The 14,274-nt window shown below is 39.4% G+C and overlaps 1 protein-coding gene across 7 annotated transcripts in view; it reads right to left on the reverse strand.

The window, feature by feature from the left end:
• The window catches only part of TGDS (TDP-glucose 4,6-dehydratase), a 29,044-nt gene that overhangs the window by 6,464 nt on the left and 8,306 nt on the right, over positions 1 to 14,274 (reverse strand). For 2 of the 7 annotated variants that reach the window (XM_032277479.1, XM_032277475.1), the window contains 8 exons: positions 13,861 to 14,003; positions 10,979 to 11,077; positions 9,859 to 9,918; positions 8,732 to 8,775; positions 7,985 to 8,150; positions 7,316 to 7,374; positions 6,574 to 6,671; positions 4,498 to 4,801 (listed from right to left, as the gene is read on the reverse strand). In XM_032277479.1, the coding sequence (XP_032133370.1) occupies positions 4,731 to 4,801; positions 6,574 to 6,671; positions 7,316 to 7,374; positions 7,985 to 8,150; positions 8,732 to 8,775; positions 9,859 to 9,918; positions 10,979 to 11,077; positions 13,861 to 14,003 (740 nt within the window). In that variant the 3' untranslated portion in view covers positions 4,498 to 4,730. The other 5 variants (XR_004268876.1, XM_032277477.1, XM_032277478.1 and 2 more) reach the window with 5 other exon arrangements.

A 14,274-nucleotide genomic window follows, 5' to 3' on the forward strand; every position in this document is an offset into this window, starting at 1 on the left:
AAGCTGCAGACATCTTTAAAGGGATCCACTCAGTCTCATCTTTGTGTTAGGGTTTCAGGTTTTCCCAACCAGTACCCTAACCTTGGCTTATGCAAACTTAAGAAACTTGCCTCAGGGGAGCCCCTGCCTGGTTGAGAGTGTAAATCAAAATCAAGCTGGGAGCAGTGATCACATGAGAACTTACTATCGCGAAGACAGTGTCAAGCCATGAGGGATTCGCCCCCATGACCCAACACTTTAGAACCATGGCTGAGACAGGAGGATTGCTTAGGTCCAGGAGTTCATGACCAGCCTGGGCAATATAGTGAGATCCTCTGTCTCAATTTAAAACACAAAAATCACACCTTGAAGGATATAAAGATGATGCCACCCTTGAGGATCTCAAGGATACAGAGAGGCCCCCACCAAAGCTCTATCTAATTCACCAATCTGGCCACTGCTGGCACTGGGTAGATCCTGAGGAATGACTGCAGGCAAGGCCAGCTCAATTAAGTAGCAGCTCAGTATTAAGCTGTTCTTGTACTGCTGTAAAGAAATACCTGCAACTGGGTAATTTACAAGAAAAGAGGTTTAATTGGCTCATGGTTCTGCAGGCTGTACAATCATAGCACTGATGTCCCTTGGCTTCTGGGGAGGGCTTTGGGAGGTTTTACCCATCACAGAGGGCAAACTAGGAGCAGGCACATTACACAGTGAAAGCAGGAGCAAGAAAGAGAGGCAATGGGGAGGCAGGGTAGGTATCACACACTTTTAAACAACCAGATCTCACAAGGACTTCCTATTGCAAAGGCAGTGTCAACCCATGAGGGATTCTGACCGGTGACCCAAACACCTCCCACCAGGCCCCACCTCCAGCACTAGGGATTATAATTCAACATGAGATTTGGGTGGGGACAAATATCCAAACTTATATACCAGGCTCCAATGGTAGCTGCTGTGCTCATGTGGCATCTTCTTTGCTGAAGCAGATGAGAAGGCCCCTGGAACACAGTATCCAGCCACTGATCTGCTGAACATGTTCTTTTCCATCTCAACCACAGATGATCAGAAACTGGCTGCATTTGCAGTTTCACCTTAGGGCTATGGAAGTTCTGCTTTCCTCAGAGACTCGGGTCTCCTGAACATCCTGCACAATGTCACACTGATCTATCACACTGATGACATCATGCTGATCAGGCAGAATTAGCAAAGGTGGCTAGCACCCTGATGGCTTTGGTAATTCACATTTACCCCAGAAGGTGGGAGATAAAATCTGATGAAGATTCAAGGACTTGAGATTTCAGTAAAGTTTTTAGGAGTCCAACCGTGAGGGTGTGCCAGGACATGCCCTCCATATAGAGGTCAAACTGCTTTACCTTATATCCCCTTCCACAAAGAACAGAACCTGGCTTTGGGTTCTGGAGGGAACACATTCCACCCTTAGGGATACTGCTCCAGCTCATATACGGAGCGACAGAAAAGGCTGCCAGCTTTGAGGGGTCTAGGATGGGAAAGAGGTCTGCAGCAGGTCTAAGGTGGGGTGCAACCATTCCTGCCATTTGGGCTATATGATGTGGTAAACCCTATGGTGCTGATGGTGTCAGCAGTAGCGACAGATGTAGTGTGGGTTTTATGGTGAGACCCAGTGGAGAATAACCATGAAGGTCCCATGGTTAGACCTGAGAAAGACCATTCCAAGCACAGTGGAGAATCATGCTTTTGGAAACAAATTACTGTGCCATGGTAGAGCCAGAATGCTTGACCACAGGACATCAAATGACCATGCATCTAGAACTGCTCATATGTGCTAAGTTCACTTGGACCCACTGTTAAGGGCTGAAATGTGTCTCCACCAAATTCTTCTGTTGAAGTACTAACTCCTAGTACCGCAGAAAGTGACTATGCTTGGAAACAAAGTCTTTAAAAAGGCATATTAAAATGAGATCTTTAAAATACACCCGAATCCAATATGACTGGTGTCCTCATAAGAAGAGAAAATTTAGACACAGAGTAAAGATAATGTGAGACAGACGATGGCCACCTGCAAGCCGAGAGGCCTCAGCAGAAACCAACCTTGCCAACACCTTGATCCTGACCTTGGGCTTCTAGCTTCCGGAACTGTGAGAAAATTAATTTCTGTGTGGAAGCTACCCAGTTTCTGATATTCTGTTACGGCAGCTCTGGCAGAGTAATGTGCTCACCCACTCAGAGTCAGGTGGAGCCAGCAGCAGTCCATTGGAAGGTGGAAATGGCACATCTGGTATTGACCATGAGCAGAATGGGAGAGCACAAGTAAATTGCAAGAGCAGGTAGGCCAGACTCCCATGTCACCACCTTAGTTCTTTATACCTATAGCCATATAGAGGGTCCCATACAACCAACTGAAAGGAGAAGAAAAAGCTGATCTTAGTTTATAGATGGGTTGGCCTGTTATGTGATTACAAGCCAACAATGGAGGGTGGCTGCCTGAAAGCCATGCAGGGGTGCCCTTAAAAAGAACATGGAAAGAGAAGACCTTTCAAAGAATAAAGCTTCAGGTAGTATACCTGCTCATGCACTATGTATCCTAGTGACCTGTGGTGAGAAAATACATTTAGTCATGAGCAGTAGCCTGGCTAGATACTTTGGGGCTTATAGAAGGAAGAAGTGCAGAGAAGCAGAAAACAAGGAAGTAAAGGTTGGAGGAGCGAGGATGGGCCTATCTATGGGAGAGGATAGGGAGTATGAAGATCTGTATATTCCATGTTAACACTCGCTAGAAAGCAACCACCATAGCAAGAGGCACTGAACCATCCACAAGATAAAATGACTTGGTCAGTTAACTTTAGTCAGCTTTCATCATCAGCCACCCCAGAACTACCATGATGAGCATCTGAATGGAATAGGCCTCACTGTACAGATGGTCCCTACTCTTGGGACCCACAGCATGAATTCTCACCTACCACGGCTAATCTAGCTATTGCCACCTGTGAATATCCAATCCGCTGGCAACAGAGACAAATACTGAGTCCCCAATATGGCACTATTCTTCAAGGAAACCCATCAGCTACTTGGTAGCCCAAGAACTCCATTGGGTCCTTTCCACTGTGAAAGGGCCAGTAGCTGATTCTCACAATAGACATTTTCTCCACGCGGGTTTGCCTTTCTGCCTGCACAGCCTGCTCAGTTTTGCTTCCTCCCTCTTTTATCATTATAGTCATTACTTCGTCTCAGCATCTGCTTCCTGAAAGACTCAACGGACACTCTAGTCTTTCCTCCCTTTCTCTCTAGAAAGGGGAAAATAGAGAAACTGAAGAGAAGAGGTATGGACTTAGGAGCATAAGCACAGTAGGAGGCTGGTATTAAGGGTATTTTTAAAGTTGGCCGGGCGCGGTGGCTCAAGCCTGTAATCCCAGCACTTTGGGAGGCCGAGGCGGGTGGATCACGAGGTCAAGAGATCGAGACCATCCTGGTCAACATGGTGAAACCCCGTCTCTACTAAAAATACAAAAAATTAGCTGGGCATGGTGGTGCGTGTCTGTAATCCCAGCTACTCAGGAGGCTGAGGCAGGAGAATTGCCTGAACCCAGGAGGCGGAGGTTGCGGTGAGCCGGGATCACGCCATTGCACTCCAGCCTGGGTAACATGAGTGAAACTCCGTCTCAAAAAAAACAAAACAAAACAAACAAAAAAAAGATTTTCTAATGAGGAATTATGAAGCCTCCACACCACAATCTGCATTCTTAATAGAGGGTCACCCAGCTTTTTTTCCCTTTCTCCACCCAGTAGCCAACCAGTTACTTTTTCGAGTCATCTTAAAGTCTTTAGGGCAAAGAAGGATTAAAAATACATACTCAAGTTTTTAAATTTTTCTACAGCAAAAACAGATTATTTTTAAAAGCCATATTCTACATAAATACTTTCAGATATTGACAATTTTATAAATAAAATCATTTTAAACAGTAAATACATGATAAATTTCTCTGATACAAGGTTTTATATAGGTCAACTTATTCACAATTAATTGTGAAAATATAAAAACTTTACATTCTTTTCTTAAAAAGTATTCAACATAAACAATTTTACAAAATTATCAAAAGTTAAAAAGTGCTAGATATGCTAGTATTTTGTTCCACTATTAAAGCAATGATAGCTTATCGGATCTTAAAAAAGAAAAGGTGAATTAGGGCGTAAGACTCATCCTAGGCCGGGCGTGGTGGCTCACACCTGTAATTCAAGCACTTTGGAGGCCAAGGTGGGCGGATCACCTGAGGTCGGGAGTTCAAGACCAGCCTGACGAACGGTGAAACCCCGTCTTTATTAAAAAAAAAAAAAAAAAAAAAAAAAAAAAGACTCATCCTATATTGCCTAAAAATGAACACTTCAGAGAGTTTCTTAGGTACTGGGACAGGCTGGGAAGCTGACTGAGTTCAAAACCAGTGAAGGCTGCCATCTGTCTGGCACCATTACCCATCACGGTTGTCAGAACCAGAAGACTTCTTCCTGGCCACCCTTAGGGAGAGTCTTCTACACCTACTATTTCCTAGTTTCCAGGAACAAGGGTTTTAGAAAGAATTCTGACATTTAAATCCTTTGCCAGTACTGAAACTCTCCCAAAGATTGAGGCATTCTGCATTTGAATTTTATAGAAAAAGTCATTAATCTAATTCCAAATGAAAAGAGAGCACTTCATTTGTCACTTGACTTCGTATCACTTGTGGAGGTAGGATAATTTTCTTCTTTGACAACTGTCTTGACTATATAAATGGTGATTATACTGGAAAGGGTTCTAATGCCTTTTCCACATTCTTCCAGTTGTGAAAATTCTCTCTGTACCATTCAACTGGTAGGGAAAAACAAAAGACAAAAAAAAAAAAAAAAAAGAAAGAAAGAAACAAAAACCAAACATCAGTTAACCAACATTTACTAAGTTCCTGCTAGCTAAGTCTTGCCCATTAGCTAAGCAGCAGATAAGGGCTGCATAATAATATAAACAATTTGATTTTAAGGTTAACAACGAAGTTACTCAGAAGACATTTAAACCACCTAAAAAATTTAGAATTAAAAATCAACCATTTTTTTTCTTTTTAACTTCAAAAGTCATTCAATACTAAACTTATTGGTACAGATATTTGAGACATTTTGATTTTAAGGAATTTGGGGTATGGGAAATAAGTCATCTGCCCTGGTTTTAAGGTTATTTTACATAGAAAAGTATAATACAGTGTTTGGTCACATAAATATGGTAACACTGCATCAGAGGCACAATGAGATTATGTGAACTTCCTTGTATTTTTTTTTTAAGAGATGAGGTCTCGCTGTTACCCAGACTAGAGTGTAGTGGTGCAATCATAGTTCACTATAAACCCAAACTCCTGGTCTCAAGAGATCCTCCTATCTCAACCTCCTAAATAGCTAGGACTACAGGCATGTGCCACCATGCCCTGCTGATTTTTTCACTTTTTGTAGAGAAAGGGTCTCACTGTTTCCCAGGCTGGTTTCAAACCCCTGATCTCAAGTGATCCTCCCACTTTTGTCTCCCAAAGTGCTTTGATTACAGATTGAGCCACTATGCCTGGCACCTTCCTTCCATTGACATGTGAAATTGGCCGGGCGCAGTGGCTCACACCTGTAATCCCAGCACTTTGGGAGGCCAAGGGGGGTGGATCACCTGAGGTCAGGAGTTGGAGACCAGGCTGGACAACATGGTAAAACCCCATCTCTACTAAAAATACAAAAAATTAGCCGAGTGTGGTGGCGCATGCCTGTAATCCTAGCTACTCAGGGGGCTGAGGCAGGAGAATCGCTTGAACCTGGGAGGCAGAGGATGCAGTGAGTCGAGTTTGCGCCACTGTACTCCATCCTGGGCAACAAGAGCAAACCTCCGTCTCAAAAAAAAAATTCAAAAACTTGAAATTATTTTATATTGCTACGCTACCAGTAAAAGCTTTTTAAAAGAAATCTGATAATTTTAAATTATTTTTGTTTTTTAATATTTGACTTAAGTATCTCGTATTTCGAGATCTGAATCAACACTTTGTTTTTCTACATCTGGGTAGAGCTTTTCTCATGAATACATTTCTAAATAGTGCTTTAACATATATGCAAAGACTTTATATGCACTTATTTTAATAGATTTTTCTGCACATGCTAAATTTATTTCCTTTGTTGGCTTCAATATAAAAAGCCTCAAGACACAAAAAGACTGCATCCATATTTCATCAAATCTAAGATGCCACTGATGGATCACTATTTCACATACATGTAAAAAAGAAAAAAAGCTGCAATAATAATTACAAGACACCAGTGATCATAAGAAGACATACCTTTCAGAAGTGTGAAGAAAGTAAAAAAAAGATGTACCTCAGAATCAATGATATAGGTATATTATTAATGCTAACAAGATACGGGAAGACTGATTGGAAGTTGGTTTATAAAAATTCAAGATGTTTAGAAAACATAGGACTCTTAGTAGAAATATATGCAATGTGGCATTTTGAAAAGAACAAATGATTCAACATAGTATTCCAGTGGTCTGTATAATGTTCTGGAAATAAGTTATTTTTCCTTTAAATTTTTCTGACTTCCCCCCAAAATGATTAATTCATAACATACTTGTTTTCTTTATTCCTTCTTTCCAAGGCACTTTAGGTCTCCATCCTAACCCATGTATTTTTTCTGACTTCATTGGATATCTCATGTCATTGGTAGGTCTTGGAAAACAAAACAGATTTAAAATGACATTGTAGATATATATTTACAAATTTAGATCCTAGGAGATATGTGTTTATGCATTTTTACCATAACCCAAGTTTTCTCTTTACAAAAATTTCCAATAGGTTTTTTGCAGAAAATTTGTTAAAATCAAGTATTACAGTAAAAAAAAAAAAAAAATCATCCATACTACCAGGTGCCTAACCTCTGTGTCTTATCTTCTTGTTTCAGCCACGATCTAGATATAAGTGAAGTACCTGACCATAAAAATACTCTATAAACATTCAATGAATGAATAAACAAATATACAAAAATGTATTAGGACTCATGCCCTGGGTCAGGTATTTCATATACATTATAAATAAATGTTAAAATACTTTTATAAGAAAGACGTTATTATCCCTATTTCACACTGGAGGTTTGAAACTTCAGACTTGGAAAAGGGCAATAATTTTTAAGTCACGTAGCTAGTAGGTAATAATGCTATACTTAACTTGTATGGCATTTATAATTATGGAAAAAAATGTTTTGCCAGAAAATTCAAAAGAGATGAAGTAGTTATTGGTCAAGTCCACATATTTCACGATTTTATAAGTACCTAAGATTTCACAACCTTTCCCCAATGTTTTAACTTGTTACTCACCTATCATTAACATAATCAACCCAATTTTCCATTTCAGACTCTGAATTGGTCTCTTTGATCTGTCAAAATGGAGACGGCTTTTGAGTCAAATTATAAAATGAGATCAGAGAATAACAATGGTATTTAATGGCTGATTAAAAAGAAAATAACTGCTTCACAGCAGCGAAGACAGCTAAAATGAACATCATTTTAGTGACGCTTTCTATACTTTATAACCTAAATTCCACCTGAAGCTCAGATATACACATTGGACTCTGGTTATTATTCAGTCCCTCTTTATATTAAACTAAGATTTATAACTAATGTCCCCTATGGATATTCATAACTATTAACAGTACAGATGCATATTCATATATGGAGATTCATAATTACTAATATAATTATTTTATATATCACTGTTACTTATTTTTAGACACAATTTTATATTTCTGAAAATGAGTTATATCTTACAATTAGGGAATGCACATTTAATGAACTATTTTTTCCTGAAAAGCTGTTGCTAAATAGATGATACAACTTAAGACACAAATGGTAGACACAAACATTAATTTCATTTTCTACTTGCTTACTTTTAAATTAAGTAAACTGTATGCTACTGATTTTGACTAAATTAATGGTTACTGCCACTAACAATTCTGAAAATACCACTCTTTTAAAATAGATACAGACCAGTTGTATTAGTTCTTTGGCAAGCTGGACAACCGACATTTCAAAATTGGTTCCGATGTTATAAATTTCACCTGGTTTCCCTTTTTTGAGGACAGTGAGAAATGCTTCCACAACATCAGTAGCATAAAGGAAGTTTCTTGTTTGAAGCCCTGATCCATGAATGCAACTAGAGATTAAAAGAAGTGAAATCATAAGTGTAAAAAGGTAAGCTCTCCTAAAGCATCTACTAGGTACAACTCCAGAGAAGCCAATTCCCCCGGGGATCTCAGAATCTTTTACTGAAAATACAAATCATCACAGCTTTTCTAAATTTTGTTCCTATTTCTTAAATAATCTCCAAACCCTCTGACGGTACTCAGTAGGAAAGTGGCAAACATATCAGTGACCCCTGTGAAATGTGTATTTAATTTTATACCATAAGTTTGTTGTAAGGAAATAGCTACAGTTCTATGACATAAGTAAGGCCTTTGAGAAAGTAAAATTATATAAAAATAGCTTTCAAATTTTAATGCTATAACTCACAGTTCTGTGATAGGTCATTAAGATTTGACATTCTATCAGCAAGTAAATTATAAAAACAAGATACACATTATTTTAAAAACTATTACACTGGAGAAATGATTCTTACATTTAGTGGGACATTCAATTCTATGGCCTCTAAGACTTTATGATATTCAAGAAAGAGTGCCACCAAATACTCTAACATACCAAAAAAGCATATGGGTAAAAAAGAAAATAATTACATACCATTTCCTGTTGTGCTGTAGCAAAGATATAAATTTTGGAATAACCTAAAAGAATATTTAAATCAGACTGGAAATTTACTCATTAGTATGAATCTGAACTCGTCATAAGATAAAAAGATTAAGAAATATGCATATGGACTGCTTCTAATTCTTTTTATCAGTCGAATAAAAAACCTACTATAATATTTGATAAGTAAAAGAACTCCTAAGTTTGCTATTTCATAAAGACAGACTACTTGAAGACAAAATGATCTGAATAGCGGAAAAATGCAGAAAAAGTCTTCATCAAACAGTTGGTCTCATCACAAAGTTCACCTTTGTGCTGACTTTATAAGGGCAAATATTTGTCTCTCATTGCTTTACATATAGCACCTATGCATTAAGTACCTGATGAATTTATAGAAAGTAACTTCCAGAGCTCTTGGATTCAAAGAAAAATTAAGCAAAGTAAATATTAATACCTGCAGTTCATGACATGGCCCTTTCCTTTGGGCAAACAGATCAATCCAACGAGCTGGGAAGCAAGAAAACCCAGTCTCCAAATTTAGGCAGAGTGGCCAAAGTTATATAAAATCACGCTTGATGATATAGAACCAACTGCACAAGCATTTTCAGCCTCTAAACTACATTTTTTAATTCATTACTTGTAGTACTTTCTGGAAGACATTCATGCCTACACAATAAAGATGAGCTAAGGCACAGTTAGCCAGGTGACACTAAGACAGTTAATGTATACAAGCTTCTTGCATCACTATCTAGTTGGCTTTTGACTTTCTGTATACCCTGATAGACTGGTCTGACTGCAAACAGGGAGTCAGCTACAGCATGTCAGTAGTGATGCTTTAGAGTCTTTAAAAGTACAAAGTATTTTCATATATATCATTTTCACTGGATGCTTCAAAATCCCTGCTAAGTGGTGAAGCCAGCTGGTGAGTGTCAGCCAGCCTGGGACTTAAAACCCAAGTCTTCAAGCTCTACGTCTGAAGGAATCTGCATGTGGTGTTATACGGCATATAAAATTATGTATAATTTACAACATATTATTTTAAACAACTGAAGAGAGGTTATTTCAAATAATGAGAAGTTGCAATCACTGAAAAATACCATGAATTCAGAAGTAAAGCTTACCTTTTCTGGATATTGATGTGGTCCATAAACATTACTGCTTCTTGTGATAACAACTGGAAACTTAAAAGAATATTCAACATTAAGGCTTTTGAAAAGGTCTGATAATAATGACTATTTTAAAGATGAGCAGAATTTCAAAATATGGGCACCTTTGCCTAAATAATTCCACACACCTTAAGGTCAAAGGGAAGAGATATTTTTCTAATGCAAGGTTTCTAAAATGGAGAGGATAGGATTCAGATAAAGGCAGAGGTTCCAAAAGGAAGAAGAGGCACATTCTTTTATTAGTACAAGAAGATGAGTATAGATGGCACATGTTTATAAGTCTGGGAGCAAAACATTGAAGAACTTTTTAGCTGATTATTTTAAAGACCACCTCCAGGACTCTCTTCATTGTACCAATCCCTACAAATATAAAGAGCTAGTATGAAAGTAAAAAGGACCGACGCCACCAGAACCCAAATGGTGAGAGAATCTTTAGGAATTTCAAGGCTTGCCTCTCTGAACAGTCCCTAATGACACACAAACAGCAGCAGGAAGCCGAATGTAGGAGATTCAAGATGAGGATTCATACGGGGTAAGGCTCCCCTAGTGACAGTGTCAGAGCCACCAGGGGCAAGTCTACTTCCCATTCATGAGGAGCCACAAAAGCAGAATCATGCAGAGAGAAGCACATTGGCAGAAAGGGGATCTGTCCTCCCTCTTCCTCCACTCAAAGGACTCCAACAGCACTCGGACTATAGCTGTAACATTCTACCTATTACTGAAATAGAAAAAAATATATATTCAAATTATTCCCTTAATGATGAACTGAATAAGGGGTAGGTCCTACTTTGTCCACACTATAGAGGAAATTAGTTTTTAAAATTCTATAATATGTACATATTCTCGGTCTATGCCTTCTACTCTAAGCATGCTGCTAAAAGCTGACTTGGGCTGGGTGTGGCTCATGCCTATAATCCTTCTAGCACTCTGGAAGGCCAAGCTGGATCTCTTGAGGTCAAGAGTTTGAGACCAGCCTGAGTGTCAGATCAAGACTGTCTCCAAAGAATAAACAAAAACTTTAAATATCTTTAGGAAAATGGAAAATGTTTCAAGAGCTTCTGCAATCGGTTCTTACCTTATATCGTTCCCAGTAAGACTGTACAAAACATTCAGCAGCTGCTTTAGATGATGCGTAAGGATTTGTAGGTTGTTTGGGTGAAGATTCATCAAATTCCTAATTTTAAAAATATATATTAAAAAAAAGTATTATGCATATTTTAAGTACAAAAATCAGAGCACAGGTTAAAACTTGAAATGTCAATCGCCAAATTTTAAAAGCCACTTCTTAAATCTATGTGCCTGGTGTTTTCCCGAGGACATGTGGTAACTTCTTTAACATGCACAACAATCCTAGATAGCAGAGAGAGAGAGAACAGCATGTGTAAAAGCCCTGAGACAGAAGCGTGTCCAAAGGAACCACAGGCAGGCTGATGTGAGGGGAGAGACAATGGAAGAAGAGGTCAGAGAGCTAGAGGAAGGCCAAAACTTTGAAGGCCACCATAAAACAACAACAGATTTTGAGCAGAGTAATGCCAGGTCTGACTTACATATATATATATATTTTTTTTTGAGTCGGAGTTTCGCTCCTCTTGTTACCCAGGCTGGAGTGCAATGGCGCAATCTCGGCTTACCGCAACCTCCGCCTCCTGGGTTCAGGCAATTCTCCTGCCTCAGCCTTCTGAGTAGCTGGGATTACAGGCACGCGCCACCATGCCCAGCTAATTTTTTGTATTTTTAGTAGAGACAGGGTTTCACCATTTTGACCAGGATGGTCTCGATCTCTTGACCTCGTGATCCACCCGCCTTGGCCTCCCAAAGTGCTGGGATTACAGGCATGAGCCACCGAGCCCGGCCTGACTTATATTTTAAAAATCATTCTGGCTACTGTGTCGGAGCTGATGTAGGGTGGCAGGGTGCATGAAGAAAGAAGTTTACCTGATAAAAACTGCAGAAAATTGAAAATAGTTACCTCTTGGAAGTAAAATTGATAACTGAGAAGTGGTCAAGGTCTACTTTTTTTCACTGTAAATCTTTTTGGACTATTTGATTTTTTTTCACTATGTGTTCTGGCAAAATAAATAAATAAATAATAAAATAAAATGAGGTCACTGCAAAAGCCAACTATAAACACTATAGATTGGACAATGGAGTCTTCTTTGCATAAAAACCATAATATTTACACATGATTTATTAAAAAAATAGATTCTGGTTTTTACAAAAATTTTACACTGTCTCCTTGGCATTCCAACATGTTTTCCTGACTGAAAGGGAAAGACGAACAGGCAGTGTGCTGCAGCTGCACTCGCTTATGCTTTGGTCCACGGAATGATATTCATCACATTTGCAAGAGTGGGACAAAAAGGTGAGATCTGCATTTCTCTGTAGGGGGGAGATCCCATCAGCACTGGAGCAAAAGGCCTCAGCCTATTTCCATATAAATAATGATAAATAAAGTAACTAGAAATATACCATAGTAATTATTAGTTATTCATATGCGATCTTAGTTAGTCATAGGTGATCTTAATTCTTTTACTAACACCTCTCAGGTCGGAAGTGTGAACCTGGGGTTGACAGTGTGAAATGAATGACATTAAGGCAAGATGCATGAGGGCTGCTGGAGGTCGCCTCGGCTGTGCAGCAGCGCCAGCGCTGTGAAAGCGCCTGCTGTTTAACCAGCTAGGGAAGGAGATGTCCAAAATCTCCTTCCTGGGGAAGTTTGGAGAAAACTCCGCTTCTCCAACCTCTTGTGGTAGGGCCCGAGGGCTGTCAGGGAGGCCCGCAGACATCCGGGGCCTTAACTGTCTCTATGTGATGATGCTGTGCCTCAGTGGTTACGATCCATGTCTACTCTCATGTTCTGCTTCTGCACCTGGTTCCTTTTTTCTTAGAAAAGATAATCAGTAATAATAATATAATGTTTTAGTTCTTTCTTGATAAGTATGGAAAAAATGCTGATGCATTATGCTCCTTACCTCAGTTTGGGTGCCAGAAATTCCTGAGCCCCTACCTGAATGACATGTGATATACTTCACCCTATCACTACCATGCCCTATCTACCCTGCCCCCAGTCTCCGACCACCAAGGCCATGCCCTACCTACCCTGCCCCCAGATTTGCAACTCAATAAAAGTGAGAGCGTCCCAGCATTTGGGGCCACTGCTGGTCTCCGCGATTTGGGTAGCAGTGGACCCCTGGGCCCAAACTCTCTTTTCTTTATCTCTGTGTCTTGTGCCTTTTATTTCTACAATTTCTCATCTCCGCACCAGCTGGGCGGGGCTCACAGAACCTTGTAGGGCTGGACCTTATAATTCTCTTGCAAAATTACAAATAAATCTATAACTGAAGAGATTTCTGGGGCATGAAAAAATAAATACGTCTCTATCAGGACTAGGCTGTTGTTCCTATTTGGGGTGATATCACTTGATCTGAACAGAGGAGACATGGAATAACATTCTGTAACGGTTAACACTAAGTGTCAACTTGGCTGGACCGAAGGATGCAAAGTATTGCTCCTGGGTGTTGTCAAGGGAGATTAACATTTGAGTCAGTGGGCTGGGAAAGGCAGACCCACCCTCAATCTAAGTGGGCACCATCTAATCAGTTGCCAGTGTGGCTAGAATATAAAGCAGGCAGAAAAACATGAATAGACTAGACTGGCCTAGCCTCCCAACCTACATCTTTCTCTCATGCTAGATGCTTCCTGCCCTCGAACATCTGACTCCAATTCTTCAATTTTGGGACTCAGACTGGCTCTCCTTGCTCCTCAGCTTGCAGATGGCCTATTGTGGGACCTTATGATCATGTGATAGAATATATATTCTATCAGTTCTGTCCCTCTAGAACTCTGAAGAGTGCCACAGTGTACATAATTTGAGGATGAAAAAAGCCCAGTGTAGGTTTAATAAAACTGTATCACGGTAGATGGTAAGTAGGTAAAATACACATTTTCTAAGCTCACCTTATCAAGGCTGCCACCATATACTTCATCTGTGCTGACATAAATAAATTTCTCCACTCTGGCTTCATGAGCAGCACTTACCAAAACATGAGTGCCATAAACATTAACATAGGTAAACTCAAAGGCACGTACAAATGAAAGATCTGAAAAACAAAGAGTGAAAAGCTAAAACAAGTCTACCCAAGGAATAAAACAAATGCCAAATGATGAACTCAGGTTTAAGAAGAGTACCTTTCACTGCTCTTCATACCATAGCTGCAACAGTTGTAGTAACAACACACACAGGCAGTGATATTTATGATTTCTTAAAACCTAAATTACACAGTACATGTAAATCCTTAGAACCCAGAAAACCACCAGTGTTAAATTGGCAGAAAACTGTTTTTTATTCTATAAGGAAGAAACTTTAAAAAA

Source organism: Sapajus apella, unplaced genomic scaffold (assembly GCF_009761245.1).
Source record: "Sapajus apella isolate SASKATOON/1434 unplaced genomic scaffold, GSC_monkey_1.0 scaffold9, whole genome shotgun sequence".
Lineage (NCBI taxonomy): Eukaryota > Metazoa > Chordata > Mammalia > Primates > Cebidae > Sapajus > Sapajus apella.